The sequence below is a fragment of the Fundulus heteroclitus genome, unplaced genomic scaffold, assembly GCF_011125445.2.
Source record: "Fundulus heteroclitus isolate FHET01 unplaced genomic scaffold, MU-UCD_Fhet_4.1 scaffold_118, whole genome shotgun sequence".
Lineage (NCBI taxonomy): Eukaryota > Metazoa > Chordata > Actinopteri > Cyprinodontiformes > Fundulidae > Fundulus > Fundulus heteroclitus.
The window spans coordinates 644,818-662,200 of NW_023396530.1; the positions used below are offsets into that span (position 1 = coordinate 644,818).

At 50.7% G+C, this 17,383-nt stretch overlaps 1 protein-coding gene across 1 annotated transcript in view; it reads left to right on the top strand.

Moving 5' to 3' along the window:
* Nucleotides 1-927: 927 nt before the first annotated feature.
* Nucleotides 928-17,383, top strand: part of LOC118558270 (beta/gamma crystallin domain-containing protein 2-like) — a gene marked incomplete at its 3' end in the record, with an annotated part of 30,263 nt that continues 13,807 nt past the window's right edge. Inside the window, 6 exon segments of the mRNA XM_036128776.1 lie at nucleotides 928-1,014; nucleotides 5,211-5,219; nucleotides 5,323-5,606; nucleotides 10,903-11,056; nucleotides 13,494-13,643; nucleotides 14,392-16,289. Of these exon segments, the coding sequence (XP_035984669.1) occupies nucleotides 928-1,014; nucleotides 5,211-5,219; nucleotides 5,323-5,606; nucleotides 10,903-11,056; nucleotides 13,494-13,643; nucleotides 14,392-16,289 (2,582 nt within the window).

Genomic DNA, 17,383 nt, shown 5'->3' on the forward strand with positions numbered 1-17,383 from the left:
TTTGAAGGCAGCAGTTCTGAGGCTTGGTTCTGACTAACTGCTCCAACTATCAGAGCCGCTGGTCAGGAGACAACAACCCTGACTTGGTGCTCGGACCACCGAGGCCCGCCTCATCAGAGAAGAACCAGCTGTTCCTCCTGGAGGTCCGGCTGAAGGCGACGTTCCTGCAGGAGCTCCAGAACACTCAGACCTGGAGGAGGAAACCGCAGGAACCAGGCAGAACATTAAGGAACAACTGCTGACCGGACCGTGTGCAGGGAGCGGCGCCTCAGACAGTCGCTGCTGGAGAGGAAAGTTGAGTGGAAGGAAAAAGTGGGGCAGGAACAGGGAACCTGCAGCCTGGAGAGGATTGGGAAGGAAAATCCAGAGTTTGGGGGAGATGAACAAGACGGGGACAGAAGCTCTGGACCCGCCACACACTAACACTGACCACATTCCTCATGTTAATACACTCCTGACCCAGAAACAATGTCAGAACCATCCCCCCTGACCCAAGAACAAACAGAACCGGACTGTTGCTCAGTGGTCCAAAGTCGTCTTTTCAGATTAAAGTTTTCATTTCACTGGAGCTCAGGGTCCCAGAGTCTGGAGGAGACGGCCAGAATCCCGTCGCCTGAAGTCCAGAGTCCTTCTTCCTAAACAATGGAACCACTGAGTCAGCCCACAGTTCCCGGTACCGCAGTTCCCAGAACCGGAAGGCTTGCAGTCACAGCTCCTGCAGCTCTGTGATGTTTTTCCTCTTTCTCTGCTTCAGGCTTCAAGGCCTTCCATCTCCTGATGGAGATGCATTCCCAGCTGTCAGAGGAGCTGTGACAGGGGAACTGATTCATGTCACCGTAATCAGAAATGTATAAATGCAATAGAAAACCTGCAAACGCTGCAGCAGCACAGCTTCCATGGTGCAGCAGCTGCAGCAGCACAGCTTCCATGGTGCAGCAGCTGCAGCAGAGCTGTGCGTCCTGCAAACCGGACGCCCCTCCTGAGAGCGGCGGCTCCCAGCCACGCCATCAGCAGGTCGGTTCCAGGACGCTGCGGCGTGACGGCAGGAAACCAGGCGCTGGACGGTTCCTGCTGCTGCTCTGAGCTCCTCGGACCGGGCGATAGCAGCAAGTGAGTCAGCCATGTGGAGGGAGAGGAAACAATGGCAAGAAAAGAGGAACGTAGCCGTTATCAGGCGCTGAATACTCTGGAAATTCACTCAGAGGCTTATTTTTAGGAGGCAGTCGGTTATAGACAATGACAGGTTTAACAGGAAGTGTCGGGAGTTAATTCCAGCTGGTCCAACTTTCATTACTCATCTTCTTCAAAGTCTGAATCTTTTCCATTATTAATGAAAAACCGCAGCAGATGCTGTTTTAGCGCTAAATCTTAGAGAAGCTGACAGGACAGCCCAGATTTAGAGATCCGTGTGATCTAGATCAGCTGTCAGGTCAGGTTCAGGTCAGGAGTTTCATTTACGTTAAACCAGAACCAAGAAAGTGTTTTATTCCAGAATCTGGACCCGGCAGGGCACGCCATCCTAAAACCAGGCAGACCTCCGTGGTTCTGCTGACATGGACCATGGTGCTGAAGGTTCCCATCAGGGCCTTCAGAACCGGCTCAGATTGCTTAAAACAAGGAACGAAGAGGCTTCAGGCAGGAACTGTTTCCACATCAGACTTACAGGGAAAATGTTTGAGATGCCAGAGAAAAAACAGCTTTCTCCTGGATCTACCTGAGCAGGTAAACAAAGGCCCGCCCCCTCCCGCCTCTTTGTCCTGGTTACTTGGAAGTGGCCTCTGTTGGAAAATCACCAACTATCGTTGAAGCTGTAAGCTCCACTGCTTTCTGTTTGACTTCAGCAGAAAGATCTGCGGCCTGATAGCAGCTGTGGGGGGGCGGGGGTGTGTCTTTCACTTTAACTTCATGTGGCTGACATCATCATCAACAGATGCTCAGGATAGCTGCGTGGTTTCTGGCCCCTGTGGGCGTGGAGCTGCGTGGAGCTGCGTGGTTTCTGGCCCCTGTGGGCGTGGAGCTGCGTGGAGCTGCAGCCGTGGGCTAAGTGGGTCCAAAGGTTCCTGTGAGCAGAAAGCAGTTTAAGCCGTTCCTGTGAGAGGAGCAGGAAGTGTCAGTCAGCTGACCTGCAGGAAATAACCACAATGAAACGGGTCAGAACCAGGCCCGGGTCAGAGACTGTATAAACCGGGCCTGAACCTGGTCCAAAGCAGGCTTTGGGTCTGGACCGGGTCAGAGACAGGCGGCACTCAGACAGGACCAGCAGCAGGAAACTGAAGGTTCTGGTTGGCACTATGCCCCCCCCCCTGTGCCTTCAGGCCCGGAAACGGTTCTCTGTACAGAACCGCCGGACAGAACCTGAGTTTCTGGGCAGGTCCCGGTGTGTTGTCACTGAGAAGGAAACAGAATCTCGTGGACGGTTCGGGTAATTCTCAGCTGGCGGTCCTGAGTCACGTTCACTCTGCGGCTGCGTCACGGAGACAGGCAGAGAAGGAGAAGGTGGCGCCATCATGAGGAGGGAAAGGTTCCTGCAGCCTGATGCTGGACGGGCTGCATGGCCACCAGAGGTCGCTGTTGGACCGCTGACAATGCTGCAAAATATGTAAAAATCCACTTTTATGATGCTTCTCATACTTTTATTCACTCTTCAATCATCATCACATGTATTTAGCATCACAATATTAATTTAACTAATTATTCCCACTGAATAACTTTTCAGCAAAGTGTTGAGACCAAAAGAAATCAAACCTCTGACATGGGAGTGCTGAGCTTATATGTAGCTAAATCTGTATTTATGTGTATATGTTTGTATGTATATGTATGTTTATATACATATTTATGTATAGAAATATATGTCTGAGCATGCTGTATGACTGTCTATGCGTAGCACATTAGCCCACAGTTAATTCCTCAGTGGTGTAAAACACCACATGGCAGTAAAGCTCATCCTGCCTCTGGAGGCTCCACAGTGAAGTCTGAGACTAAACCTGCTCTGTTTTGGTTTGAGTAAAGAATTACAATAGTCCAGCCTTGAAGTAACAAATGCATGGACTAGTTTTTCAGCATCATTGAAGGAAGGAAACCCTGGAAACCTGTTTGAGATTCATTTTTAGCCCAGTTTTGGTCCGTGAGGCAGACACCCCGTCTACTTTTAAGACTAATCTTAAAACTTTCCTTTTTGACAAAGCTTCTAGTCAGAGTGGCTCATGTTACCCTGAGCTATCTCTATAGTTATGCTGCTATAGGCTTAGGCTGCTGGAGGACATCAGGGTCTATTTCTCTCTCTCTGCTGAGTTCTCCTACTGCTCTCCAATCTGCATTGTTTGTTGTTATTTCAGCTTTTAACTTTTTGTTCTCTGTCATTTTTCTCTTCATAGAAGGTACACCTGGTCAGGTGTTCTGTTAGCTGTGACATCATCAGGGGAGGCAGATCATCCTCTATTACCATCTAACATAGAAAGTACTCCTGGGTCAATGTGAGCTTCTGAGCTTTCTGTGTCTCTGCTCTGTCTTCTCTACCATAGAAAGTACTCCTGGGTCAATGTGAGCTTCTGAGCTTTCTGTGTCTCTGCTCTGTCTTCTCTACCATAGAAAGTACTCCTGGGTCAATGTGAGCTTCTGTGCTTTCTGTGTCTCTGCTCTGTCTTCTCTAACATAGAAAGTACTCCTGGGTCAATGTGAGCTTCTGAGCTTTCTGTGTCTCTGCTCTGTCTTCTCTAAGCCCCAGTGGGTGGAGGCAGATGAGCGTTCACACTGAGCCTGGTTCTGGTTCTGCTGGAGGTTCTCCTCCCTGTTAAAGGGGAGTTTTCCTCTCCACTGTCGCTTCATGCATGCTCACTATGAGGGATTGCTGCAAAGTCAACGACTGGATGCAACCTGCTGGGTTCAGAGAGAGAACTTTGAAGCAAACTGTCTTGAGGATCCTGGTTCAGCAGGGCCAGGATATAGCAGGTGCGTCCAGAGCCGCTAGTGGTGCAGAAGGGGCCCAGCTGTTCTCCTGAGAACATCTGGAGAAGCACACCGTGCAGTAGGTTCTCCAGATGGAGGTGGGCGCGCTTTAACTTCCTGAGGAATCAAGTCTTTGTTTCCCGCCGGCTGTGAGCTGAGGGCTCCTGGTCAGCAGAGGCCCCCAGGAACCTGGGCTCCTTCAGCCTCCCTGCTGCGTACTGAGTCTCCAGTTAAGAAGCTGTTTAGGAAGGATTTTACTACATAATTCAAAATACAGACTAAAAGCAGATAAATCTAATCCTCTGTTATGTAGAGCTGGACAGAAATGTTGTCTAAACATTAAAATGTCTGCCTGATCTTATCAGCACAACGAGCATCATTAACATGAACACAGTGAGGTCATCAGAGACGGCACCAGGGGGATCCTGCCCCCCCCCCCCCCCCCCCCCCCTTACAAATACCTGGCTTTATAGAGCTGATTACATGTTTTATTCTCATTTCATTTATTCAGCGTAGAGTTTTATAAGCTTAAACTGGGACAGTCTGCACTATAACCTTCTATTAGGACCTGTCTGCACAATTCTGTAACTAAATGTGTTGCACAGTATTACAGACTGCTGTGTTTTTGACCTGGATATATATATATATATATATATATATATATATATATATATATATATATATATATATATATATATATATATATATATATATATATATATATATATATATATATATGTGTGTGTGTGTGTGTGTGTGTGTGTATTTTTGTGCATCCTGAGCTGATGTCTGCCTCATCAAAATATTATTATGGTGACACAAAGCTTCTGGATTCTTATTGATGCGGTGCATCCATTGCTGTAAACCTGCTGCTTTAATCACACTGTTTATATCACCTCACACAGAACCTTTCGATATAAAATGTCTGTTTAGTTAGACAAACACTGATATTTATCATTTTCCTCTTTGGACTGCAGTTTTTACTCAGAGCCTTACAACTAAATGTAGCTGAAATGTGGATGTGCAGCTGAATGACAATAAAGTCTGGATTATTACCATAACCCTGCTCACCTGTTTATCTTTTATTTAACTGCATAATTGGAGTCACCATATTTAATTAGAAGAGCATTTATTGTGTAGCTAAACTAAATGGAGATGTCTGGGTCATGTCCACTGGGCTGTGGTTGGAGGATGAAGAGGCTTTGAAATCATAAAATGTTATGAATCATAGAAAATGAGGATCATGATTCTGCTCTGTGCTGCAGAACCTCAAGGTAAACGCATCCGGATCAGCGGAGTTCTGTGTGGTTCTGGTCTCATGTCCGGGTCCGGCTCTTTGCGTAGGGCGGAGAGCGGCTCTGGTTCCGTGTTTTCCAGGTGTCCGGTCACCCTGCAGGTGGGGGGGTTCCTGGTGGAGGGCGTGTCTCCACACCTGAGCCGCGCTTCTGCTCACAAAGAGAAGCAGCAGCTGTCATCTGCAGCCAGCGACTGTCCGACATGGCCAAGAAGGCGTCCTCCAGAACCGCTCTGAAGAACCTGTTCTCCAGAACCGAGGCGGGTCCGGACGAGTCTGCGCAGAAGGAACAGGACAGGAGGAGGTTCAAGTTCCCAAAGCTGAAGATAAGGTCGAAGAACGAGGCTGAGCGGCAGCAGGAGGTCAGGTAAGTTCTGCTGGAGGCGGTTCCGGCTCATGCTTTCACCTAAACGTGCAGCGCTGGTTCTGTTGGGCCGGCATCATGATGAGTGGTGGCCCAGCAGCTGCTCCTCTTATCAGCCCCAGCAGGCAGGACCGGAACTAGTAAGCCTGCTGCTTCCTGTCTGGAGAAGAAACCTGGAGGAACTTCTCCATCTCCTGAAGCTCCTCAGCTTCCTGCTCAGAGCTTTACTCCCACCAGCTCAGTTCTGACTGGACCTTTAAAGCACCTCAGAACCATCCGGTCCACTGTGGCTGGACGCGCCTTCAGAACCGCTCTGTGCAAAAGGGCCGGCTGTAGAAGTGACCATCAACGAATAAGAAACCCACATTAAGCTCTGCTCCAGAACCCGGCTGGGTCCCCTGGCTGGGTCTCCTGGGCTGGGTTCCCCGGCTGGGTTCCCCGGCTGGGTCTCCTTGGTGGTGCATGAAGGTCAGTGACATGGTTCTAGAGGTTTAAACAAGAACAGCTCATTCTGTCCAGAAGGAACCAGGAGAACCAGGAGAAATGTGAGAAGAGCTTCATTATGAGTCAGAGCATCTTTGAGTTCCTTCGTAAAATGTTTTTCTCAGAGCAGCAGAACCTAAAACCTCACAGCTTGACGTCTCCTGTTCTCGGCCATGGAGACGTCGGTCCTCCCAAACAGAAAAGAAAGATGTTTTCCAACGTGCAGCACAGACTGCAGTCCATCATTTATCTGAGCTCTTCTACTGAAAGAACCGTCTGGTTCTGTTCCTCAGGGGTGGACCCATCTGTCCACAGAAGATCCTCTGTCTCTCTGCAGTGAGCTGGTCTCCTCAAGGCTTTGTGGTGCTCTTCTGTTTTAGTTCTGGTATGACTATGTCTTTTGTGGAGTTCAGTCCCATGGTTTCTGTTCTTTGGACTGAGAAGCTGCTGCTGCTGCTGATGGTTCTCTGAAGTTCTCCAGATGTTACATGGAGTCCTGATCACAGTAACATGCTGGTCTCCCATGCAGGCCTGGCAGAGCTGGTTTCTGTCCTGCAGATGTTTCTTCAGACTGCCTCCTTTCACTGGAAGCTGAGCAGATACGTCTGTCCTAGTTTGGACCGAGTCCCACTGAACCTTCTGTAGATGCAAGACCTTTAGTTTCCTCCTGGATCTTGAAGGAAGCTTCAAACAAATCACAACTTCACTGATCTCAGACCATCCCTGCTCAACATTAAGACCTTTTTAATTCAGAGTTTAACATGAAAGTCAGTTTAACTTGTGGAGTTTGGACCTGAGGCCTGGAAATCCCGGCTAATCCCAGTATAATCCCAGTTTAATCCCAGTTTAATCCCGGCTAATCCCAGATTAATCCCGGCTAAAGCTCGGTTTAACACGGCGTGGTCAGCGCCGGCCTCATCGTTCCTCAAAGCCCAGTCCAGGCTCAGTAGGTCCGACTAAGTCCAGCCAGGTGTAGTAATCCGGCTAAATGTCCCCGGCTGTCTAGCAGACCAGGAGGTCGATCCCAGAGTCACTGATGCTGCCATGGAGGAGCCGTCTGCTCCACCCTTCAGACCAAAGCAGCAGCATCTGCTGATGGAGGCTGATGAGGAACTGAAGCTCATCAGCCTCCAGGAAGGGAACGCTGCTGCTGTTCTAAAGGAGAACCCGTTTGTTTGGAGCTGCTGGTAGAAATAAGTTAAAGCATTAATGTGTTCTGTCAGACTCTGACTCTAGGGGGCGCTGTTTCTCTGAGCCATGGCTCCTGCAGCAGCAGAGCAGCATGGAGGAAGAAACTTTGTCAGCAGCCTTTGAGGAACAATGTTCACCTGCTGTCAGATTTTAATAGAGGCATTAATTATTAATGAGGATATTGTTTGTGTTTAAAACACTAAGCAGAGACTCTAAAACTCATTGAAAGAAGTTAATGTAGGATATCTGATGAAATTAAATGGCCTATTCATGATAAAATATATCAGTAACATTATTTCCATGAACAGCTGTTAGGTCGCTGAGCCTTATGGTCTGTGTAGTTTTTGTCCTGTTGGGCTGTCAGACTGCGGTTGAATCCAAACACTCTAATAGATTCTACAGCAGAAGTCCATCAGCGTCTCCATGATCAGAGTCTGAATAGATCAGTCAATGAGGAAGGAGGCAGGAAAGGAGCCTGGATGTTTCCTCCTGCAGCTGGTTTAGTCTAGAAACCCACTGTTGTCCCTTACCAGTGCTGAGAAGCCTTAAGGAATCCCATAATCCTTTGCATGACATGGTGTATCAGCACAGCCTTCTCACAGAAATCTACTAAAACATGCGTAGAGCAGAGAGCGTCTCTTTGCAGCTCATGTCCAGAAGGCTGTAGGATCTGACTCCATGTTCCGTCCAGAAAATCCACCAAACACCAGTTTTAAGCTCAACTGTGTTCAGGAGACGCTCTTTAAGAAACTTCTCATGATCGGTGGGTCTTCCGTCTGCCTCTAAACTACAGCAACAACAAAGGTGTGAAATAAAATGAGATCTTTAGAAAGTCTGGCTGGAAGCATCAGAACCAGCGTTTGGATCCGGGTTTCAGGTGCGACCCACTGAGCTCAGAGCAGTAGTCAAACTTCAGATAATATTCAGACCTCGTCTGCTGACAGAGGATCAGAGTTCCCCCTCTGTCTGCTTTAGTTTAGGATTTAGCTGTAATCCAGGTTGGATGTTATGTGACAGACGGCAGACTTCAGGCCTGATGGATGGATGAATGTTGGAGGTGTGTGAGCTGCTGCAGGACGTTCCTCTGTGGACCACACCCTGACTATGACTCTGCTCAGGTGTTTCAGTGGAAGACGCGGAGGAACCTGCCTCTCTGCATGCCTGCTGCATTCACAACTAGCTACCAATAAACGAGACAAATGATTCTTTGTCCGCGCAGATGTTTGTCACAGTTTCTGTCTCCCCAGCTGATTAATTTACAACCAGGAACTTTGTCCTGGAATGTGTTGCATAAACTGACCTTTGAAGGAGCTCCTCATCTCACCGTGGCTGTTGGTGGTTTCCTGGGGCTCCTCTCTGCTTTTCCCTGGGATGGGGGGGGCGGGGGGGGCAGCTTTCCCTGTGCTGGCCCCTCATGGGTCCCTTTGCTCTGGGGGTCCCTCTGGGGTTCTGGTTCCCCAGCGTCTGCCTTGGTGCTCTGGGGGTCTTTGGTTCCTCACGGCCACTACTGAGCATTTTCCTCATGGATAAACCTCACAGACACAAGTTCACTCTCACCAACACCTGCAGGTGGATCCAGGTGCTACAGACTCACTTCTATCCAGAAACCCTGTTATTATCTTCAGCTGTCACTTTCTACATGTCGTATTAATTAATCCTGTATATTCCTCAGTGATGGTATCAAGGCCTGGTTTGTTCCTGTAATTCTTTATCAGCTGGTTCTGCTGTTCTTTATATCTCTCTCTGCAGGTGTAGAAGCAGACTCAGAGGATGTTCTATCACTCTCTACCTTTCCTCTCCTCTTTCTCTTTCTCCTTTTCTCCCATTTAGCATTTTGTCTCTTTCTCTCCTTTTTTCCTCTTCTACCTGTTTCTGTGTCCATTGAACATGAAATAATCCCAGCATAAATTCTAATAAAGCTTCTAGCATGTATAAATCAAGCAGAGCTCTATGGCAGTGAGGCTCCACTGGTGAAAGTAAAATCTGTTTAAGAAATCTTTTGGCATGAAGACAACACTTCTTAACGCTACGCTGACAGACAGAACTCGTTAGAAAAAAGCTCCTCATCAAGGCGGCCAGAGTCCCGGTTTAATGGCAATAGCCTTAAATGACAGACATGAGTTTAAATGAGGAATAAAGGAGAAACACTAAAGTTTAAGGTTCCAGCTCTGAGAGAAATCAACCCTCTGTTGGCCCTGGGGCCCCTGGGGCCCCTGGGCCCCTGTAGGGCCGTGAGGCTCCAGCCTCCTGATTTATCTCCAGGGTGCACTGCTCCGGGCGCTGCAGGTTTACCGGCGCTGGAGGCTTTAAGGTGCAGCCTGGTTCTGTTTACGTAGAGATTAGAGCTGCTCTGAGCTTTTTACATGAGTGAGTTCAGAAGTCAGACATTCTGTCACGCTTTAGAATCAACATTTTGGCTTGTTGTTCATTTCAGAGCAGGTTTTAAACAAGCTTCCTGGTTAATTGTTGTTCAAAGCAGTTCTTAAACTGACAGCTTCACCTTTCCTCCAACTGATGCCACAGGGCCTCCTCTGCATCATACTTTCATTCAGCGGTCCTGCTCTGCGTCCTCAGTTTACGTCGACGTGTTTCCTGTGGTGGAGCATGGCGATGCACAAAAGATTTCACTGCTAAATAAAATGTTCCACTCCTGGATGAGAGCCGAGCATCTGAGAAACGCAGCAGAAAAAATCCTGAAAGGCTTTTATCACCTTTCATCCCGTTCGCAGAGAAATCACACTTTCTCCTTCCTCGCTCACTTCCTGTTCTCTCTCTCACTTCCTGTTCTCTCGCTCACTTCCTGTCTGCGAAAGGCGGCCGTTGAAAGTTCAAACAGGGAAAGTTTGCATAGTTGCTGCTTGATGACATGTGAACCCGGATCAGCAGCGTCTGATCTCTGGAAAGGCAGCGGTGGAGCTGCAGCTGCAGACCCTGAACACTCGTCACCTTCAGAGTCAACAGGGGGGGGGGGGGGGCACCGCGCCGTGCCGCCTGCCAGCTGGCCTCCTGCCTCAGTGGGAGGGAGCCGCTCAGAGTCCAGGCTGGCTGAGCTCCTCTGGCCTCGGCTCTGACAGCCAAAGGGTTCTATCTGCAGGTAACTTGGTTCTGAATCAGTCAGACTCTGCAGGTTCTGGTCAGGGTGAGTTCAGAACAACTGGACCACTTCTCAGATAACCTGGTTCCCCACTGTCAAAAGTTCTGCTGCGGTGTTCTGTGAGCGCGTCCTGACAGCGATCACATGAACGGCTGCATCTGGACCGGATCAGAATCCTTCAGAACCGGGTTTTACAGGCGCTCAGGTCTGCAGCCAGATGTTCCTCTATCTGGGTGGAACATCCAGATCTTCAGGTGGCCGACCCACGTTCCAGGTCCAAAGCCCAGAAAAGTCCCGCTCAGACCCAGATCCTTTCAGCTGTGGTTTTTAGGGTCCGGTCCAGCCTGCAGGACGGCGCCGAGGGTCCAGTACAGAAGTACTGGTGAAGAAGCTCCGTCTGGGTAAAGCTCCAGAGTTCTGGGTTCAGTTTTCTCCCCTCAGGATTTCTCAGAAGACATGAGGTTCTGTGAAAGTCCAGTTTGTGCTGAGGAGCCGGAACCTGAAGCGGGTCTGTTTCTCTGTCTCCGTCAGGGCGGCAGAGTCCAGCGGTACCGCAGAGTCCAGCGGTACCGCAGAGTCCAGCGGTACCGCAGAGTCCAGCGGTACCGCAGAGTCCAGCGAGGCTGACAGGACCGTCTCTGTGAAGAAGTCTTCTTCTGTCCACACCACCGAGTCCAGAGCAAAGGTCAGTGACTTCATCCCATCGGGTCGGGTCTGTGGTTCTGTTCCACGTGAAAATGGTTCTTCCTCACGCTGTGAGCAGGAGGAGCAGGAGGAGCAGGAGGAGCAGGAGGCTCCACAGATCTTCCAGGTCTTCAGCTCCAGCTTTGGGTCGGCCTCCATCATGGAGGAGATGTTGGGTGTCTAAGAGCCGCTGGATGGAAGGTCCGGTTGTTGGAGATCCGGTTCCTTCCTGCAGGTTTCTGCTCAGGATCTGTTTCTCAGCTGTTACAGAGATGGAAACCAGACCGGTACCAGAACCAGCTGCGGGTTTGGTAGGACTAGGAATCACAAACTTGTCTGAACGAGAAAGTTCTGGACTTTTTCTTCAACACTTGCTCCATCTGGCTGTGGATCGAGGACGAAGATGCTGAACTATGAGTCCTGGTTCTCAGGATGTTCTGGTGTGGTTCTGACCAGGTTCACAGTGAGCTGAAGAGAGAATGTTCTCCAGGTTCCTGTTGGTGGAAGTCAGGCTGCAGAGGTTGGCGGTACTCCAGGGTTCTGTCAGGGATTGGGTCCTTAGGTCCGGTCTTCAGGAGCTTGTGTGGTTCTGAGCTCAGTTCAGGGAGTCATGTCTGTATCTGACCAGTGGGGGGCGGCAGTGCCCTGCAGCTTGATGAGGTTCTGATGGGTTCTGTGGTTCTGATGGATGAGGGGACCCTCAGATGGTCATGAGCAGACAGGAAAGGCGTTCTGCAGCCAAGGTGGCCCTCAGGCCAGAACCTCCACCGGTTCTCCTTCAGCGGCGGGTTGGATGGATCTGTGGCAGGTCCACCCTGGAACGGGTCGCCGGGCCGTCAGAACCAGTGAAGAGAATATTTCAGGTGAAAACAAGAAGCTGTGATGCGTCACATCTCTCCTGAAACCTTTGTTGGTTCATTTGGGTCGGATCAGCACCGGTGCTGATCCACAGCAAATACAACTCAGGCTGAACTCGGTCAGAACCAGGATCAGTCGGGTTCAATGATAGGCCGACCTCAGGAGACGAGCTCATCTGAACCTTCATCTCCTCCCACCCTCCTCTTCCTCCTTGAAGGCAGTCTGAACGATTCCAAGCAGAACTTCTGGTTCTGAAAGCAGAACTTCTGGTTCTGAAGGCAGGTCCAGTACTGGACCACTTAGCGAGTCTCGGTCTAAGCTTCAATTAGAACCTTTGGTCTGAATCAGGAAGCAGAAGTTGTCCGCAGCAGCAGATCATGTTCAGCCAGTCTTCCTGTGAGGGTGGAGCTGCTGCTGGAATGAGGTTCTGGTGCCAGAGCCTTCGTCTGACTGGATTCCTGCTGCCGCCGGGCCCGGCACCGGTTCTGGTTGCTCTAGATCTATCCAGAGCAGAAGACGAGTAACCTCCGCAAAGAGTTTTCTACAAATTCATTCATTCATTCATTCATTCACTCATTCATTCATCATTTATTCAATATTCATCCATCCATCCATCCATCCATCCATCATTTATTCAATATTCATCCATCCATCCATCATTTATTCAATATTCATCCATCCATCCATCATTTATTCAATATTCATCCATCCATCCATCATTTATTCAATATTCATCCATCCATCCATCATTTATTCAATATTCATCCATCCATCCATCATTTATTCAATATTCATCCATCCATCCATCATTTATTCATTCATCCATCCATTCATCCATCCATCCATCATTTATTCATTATTCATTCATCCATCCATCATTTATTCATTATTCATTCATCCATCCATCATTTATTCATTATTCATTCATCCATCCATCATTTATTCATTATCCATCCATCCATCCATCATTTATTCAATATTCATCCATCCATCCATCATTTATTCAATATTCATCCATCCATCCATCATTTATTCATTATTCATCCATCCATCCCTCCATCATCATCTCTCCCTCCATCATCCGTCCGTTTGACAAACAGAATTTAGTGAAACCAGCGTAATAATGTTTCCAAATAAAACAGGAATAGAAAGAAAACTTCAAACAGGTTTAAATCCCAAACAACAAGATAAATAGCAGCAAATAAAACAAATAAAAATAAAACGGTAAAACCAGTGAAATAAAAGTCTAATTTCATCTAAAACCATTGAGAATCAACCTTGAGGGTAAAAATGAAGCATGGCCACCTTCATGTAGCTTCAGCTACAGACTGCAGACGCTCCCTCAGACCCAGACGGACCAGAACCGACTCCATGTCAGGACAAGCAGAACCTCAGAGGGAACCCTAGAACCCCGCAGCTCCAGCTCAGACTAGTTCATCTCCCAGTCCCAGACGTTCTGGATCCATACGGCAGCAGTTCTCCTCCAGAAGGTCCTGGGTTAGAAGCCCGGCCCACTTGGTGCCGTTCTCAGTCTCATGAGGGCAGAGAAGCTTTGGTGTTTATTCCTCTTTTTGCTTTAGGCCAAAAAGTTGAGCTACTCTGAGTTGGACCTGAGGAAACCCAAACGTCTGGCTACGTTCTCCTTCGGCCTGAGGAAGAGGAGGAAGAGCGGCGAGGAGAACGTCTCACAGAGCACCTTTGGTCTTCACAGCGCCGATGTCCAGCAGGAGGTAAGGTCTCAACGTCTCTCTCAGGTCCATCAGAAGGTTCTGCTGTAGAGTTCTGACACTCTCCTGAACAGAACCTGGTGTTTCTCTACGGTTCTGATCTTCCCAGCAGTCCAGATTAGAAGAAACCCAACTGCAGAACAATCAGCAGCCGGGTTGTTCTGTCAGAAGGTTCCGCCGTTCTTGTTCCAACAACAGAATTAAACGGACCAGAACTTTGAATTGTTTCTCTGATCCAGCCCGGCTCAGAAGTATTCATACAGGCCCAGATCAGCTGACGTCTGCTTGGCGGTCCTGATCCGCAGCATTTAGTCTGACCCGCCTCACTGGACTGAACAGAACCAGAACTATGGGGAGGGCTGGAGAGGACAAATGTTCAGGATCCGTTTCTAAACGTCTGCAGGTCAAAACATCTCCAGTTCAACAACGGTTCTGGATGAGGATCCGGTTCGTGATGACCAGAACCGGATCCTCATCCAGAATGGTGCCAGGAGCTTGAGGAAGAGGGGGGGGGGGGGGGGGGGGTTATGTGAATATATCTGACCCGGTGTGGATGTTGTAGAACTATTCCACCATAGAAGAAGAACCTCAGAACCAAAACCCAGCACGAGCAGAACCAAACAGAAGGTTTGGTTCTGCTCGTTTTTGGGTCGAGCTGAAAAGGTTTGTCTTCTTCAGTGGTTCCTCCAGGTAGAACCACCATGGTTCTGTTTCACTGACTGATGTGGACCTCTTCCTGATCTCCTCACAGAACCCGGGCTCCCGTTTGGATCCGGATCCGACCGGCTCCAACATGCAGCTCAGTCTGTCTCAACCCGAGCTCGACACCAGCGGCACCTTCGACATCCCGTCTCCTCCTCCTCTGTCTTCAAATCGATCTGAGGCGTACTTCTCCTTCCCTCTCGGATCATTCCTCAGCCCCAGGAACCGGCCAGAACCCGACCAGAACCTCTCCGATGGCTGGCCCGAAGGAACGCCGAGCGCTCAGAGCGCCTCCATCCAGGAGCTTCAGCTTCAAGATCCTTCCTCCCAGGAGCCGGAGAACCTTCCTGCTCCTCCTGCTCCAACACAAACCGTTCCCAGCCTCCAGCGCCAGCAGGCGGAACCGGGTCTGGACCCAGACCTCCTGCAGAACTACGGCTCGGCTGCGTCAGCACACCCTCAGCCAGAGGAGGCGTCAGGAACCCCCCAGCTGCTCCTGAAGACCAGCAGCTCTGACAGGAACGTTCCCGATGCTCCTCTGAGTCCAGATTCAGGTCCTGAAGAACCTGAACATCAGGTGACCTCTGGAACCCAATCTGTGGTTCTGACCCGGGCTGCCGAGCCGAGGACCACGCCGTCCAGGCAGGACTCAGCTGAAGGTTCAGCTCCTGGAGAAGCTCTACGTCTCACTGGTTCTCTGGATCCTGAACCGGACCCACGGACCGGTTCCGTCAGCAGCAACCGGATCTCAGCTGAGAGTTCTGACCCTGATTCTGTCTCCATGAGCTCTGAACCGACCCGGGTTCCCACCAGCCAGGGTTCCCTCTTTGCTCCACGGCTCGGCTCTGAGGAACCTCCCTCCCAGAACCCAGAGAGAGGTTCTGCCTCCCAGACAGAACCGCCTGTGGTCCAGCCCCCCCTGCTGTCACGTGGCGCCGCCGCAGGTGAAGCCAATCCCACCTGTGCTCCCTCGGCCCAGGTGTGCAGCTCCTCTCGGGTCCCGGTTCCGGACTCGGCGCACAGCGCAGGCCTTGTTCCGGACTCGGCTGCTTCTCGGGTTTCCGGAGCGTCTCCGGGGACGGGCTCTCGGGTTTCCTGCTCTAAACGCCGAGCGGTCCTGCTCAGACGGCCGTTCCCAGCCGAGTCCTCGCCCCAGGATCACAGAATGAACGGCCAGGAGGGGGAAACCCAAACGCAGAGTTCCCCAGAACCTCCAGAACCGGACCGAGCTCTGAGTCCGGCCTACCTGAGCCTGGGCTCGGACGAAGGCAGCACCTACTTCAGCGCTCAGGAGGACGAGCCGGAGAGCGGAGAGGAGGAGATGCTGCCTGAGGGGGGGGGCGCCCAGCAGGGGGGGGCGGCTCACACCCGCACCCAGAAGACACCTGAGGGTCAAAGGTCAGAGGATCCGCTGCTGCTCCACGGAAACTTCACGCTGGGACCAAAGCCAGAGGAGGAGGAATCAGAGCCGGCACAGGTGAGAGGGGAGGGGCTGCTGGCAGCACCGGTTCAGCAGGTAAACGGGCCGCAGGAATGCGACTCGGCCCCGCCCTCCTCTGATCCGGCGGGGGAGGGAAAGCAGGCCAGAGACGTGGAGACGGAGGAGCAGAGCGCCCCGAGCCTGCAGGCAAAGTTTCCAGTTTCTGACACCAGGAGACCCGAAGAAACCGGAGAGCGGCGCCGGGTCGGAGCCGGAGGCCAGGATGAGCGCGGCTCACGCACACCTGCCGCTGCTGCAGGACGCACACCTGACGCTGCTGCAGGACGCACACCTGACGCTGCCGCCGCCGCCTCCCGCACACCTGAGGGGGCGGGACCCGTGACTCAGGGCGCAGACGGACACGCTGCGACGCCACCACAGGTGTCAGAGCAGCCGTCAGCCACGGAACCGTGCACACCGCCTCCTCACCTGCACCCAGCCGAGGCCGCGGGTCAACGGGACCACAGGTGAGTCCGTCTACCTGTTAGTCAGGTGAGCAGCTGATTTACGGCCAGGCTCTCACTGGGCTCAGTCAGGTTCTGATCCGATTAGATCGTCAGCTCATCACATTAACCTGAGGAAAAAGCCGTTTTAAACAGAAAAGGGAGCAAAGGCTGGAAATGAACAAAATGTTCTGATGAAACCAGAACCGGCTCCAGAACTTCAGCCTGCTGGTCTGAGCTCAGGTAGAGAAACAGACGCTGTTGCCGTTTAATTATCTTGTCTGGATTTGCATTTTCATCAGAACCTCTGATTTAATCTGAGCTTCCTGCAGCACAAAGTTCCCAGCAACTCATTAAAGCTGCAAGAAGAACCGGTCGTGGCTTCCTGGAGGTCCAAACTCCTCAGACAGAACCGAACACGTCTTAGTCTTTCCTTCACTTCTAGTTCTGCTGCACTTCAGTCCCAGAAAAGTTTTTCCATTTCATCTCCCACCACCAAACGCTGATGCTGAGGATCCCGTCATGAAGAACTCCAGCAGATGTTGCTCTAGAACCTCTGCTGGACTTTCCTGCTTCAATGCTGCCATCAGAGGAGAGGAGATGATCCAAAGCCAGACCGTGATCCAACCTCCTACCATCACAGAGCCTGGCTGCAGGGACCGGTTCCTCTTTCTCCACCAAACACCTGGAGATCTGGTCCATGATGGTCCATGATAGTCCATCCCAGAAGCCTCTGAGCCCAGAGAAGCTGACTCCTCCTCTGGATGAAGGTTCTCCAGAACAATCTCTGGTCCCTGAGGTTCCTGGTCCTTCAGAACCCTCAGAAGGACCAGAGATCACTGCTGTCCAGATGCTCCCTGAAAGTCCTCCAGACTCCTTGATGGTTTCATGATGTTCTGCTCGGCAGAAGGAGGACCATGAAGACCCTTCTCACCTTTCAAACGTTTTTACAGCTTGAATCATAAACTTTTTAAATCCATCCCAGCCGTCCTTTGGACCGTGTTGCAGGATGAGGAGCAGAAATGGACGAGATGAAGCTGCTAACATTCAACATGGCGGCTCCATGCAGGACAAAGGTCTGCAGCTGGTTCTGCAGCGCGTCGTAATGCATGCAGGAG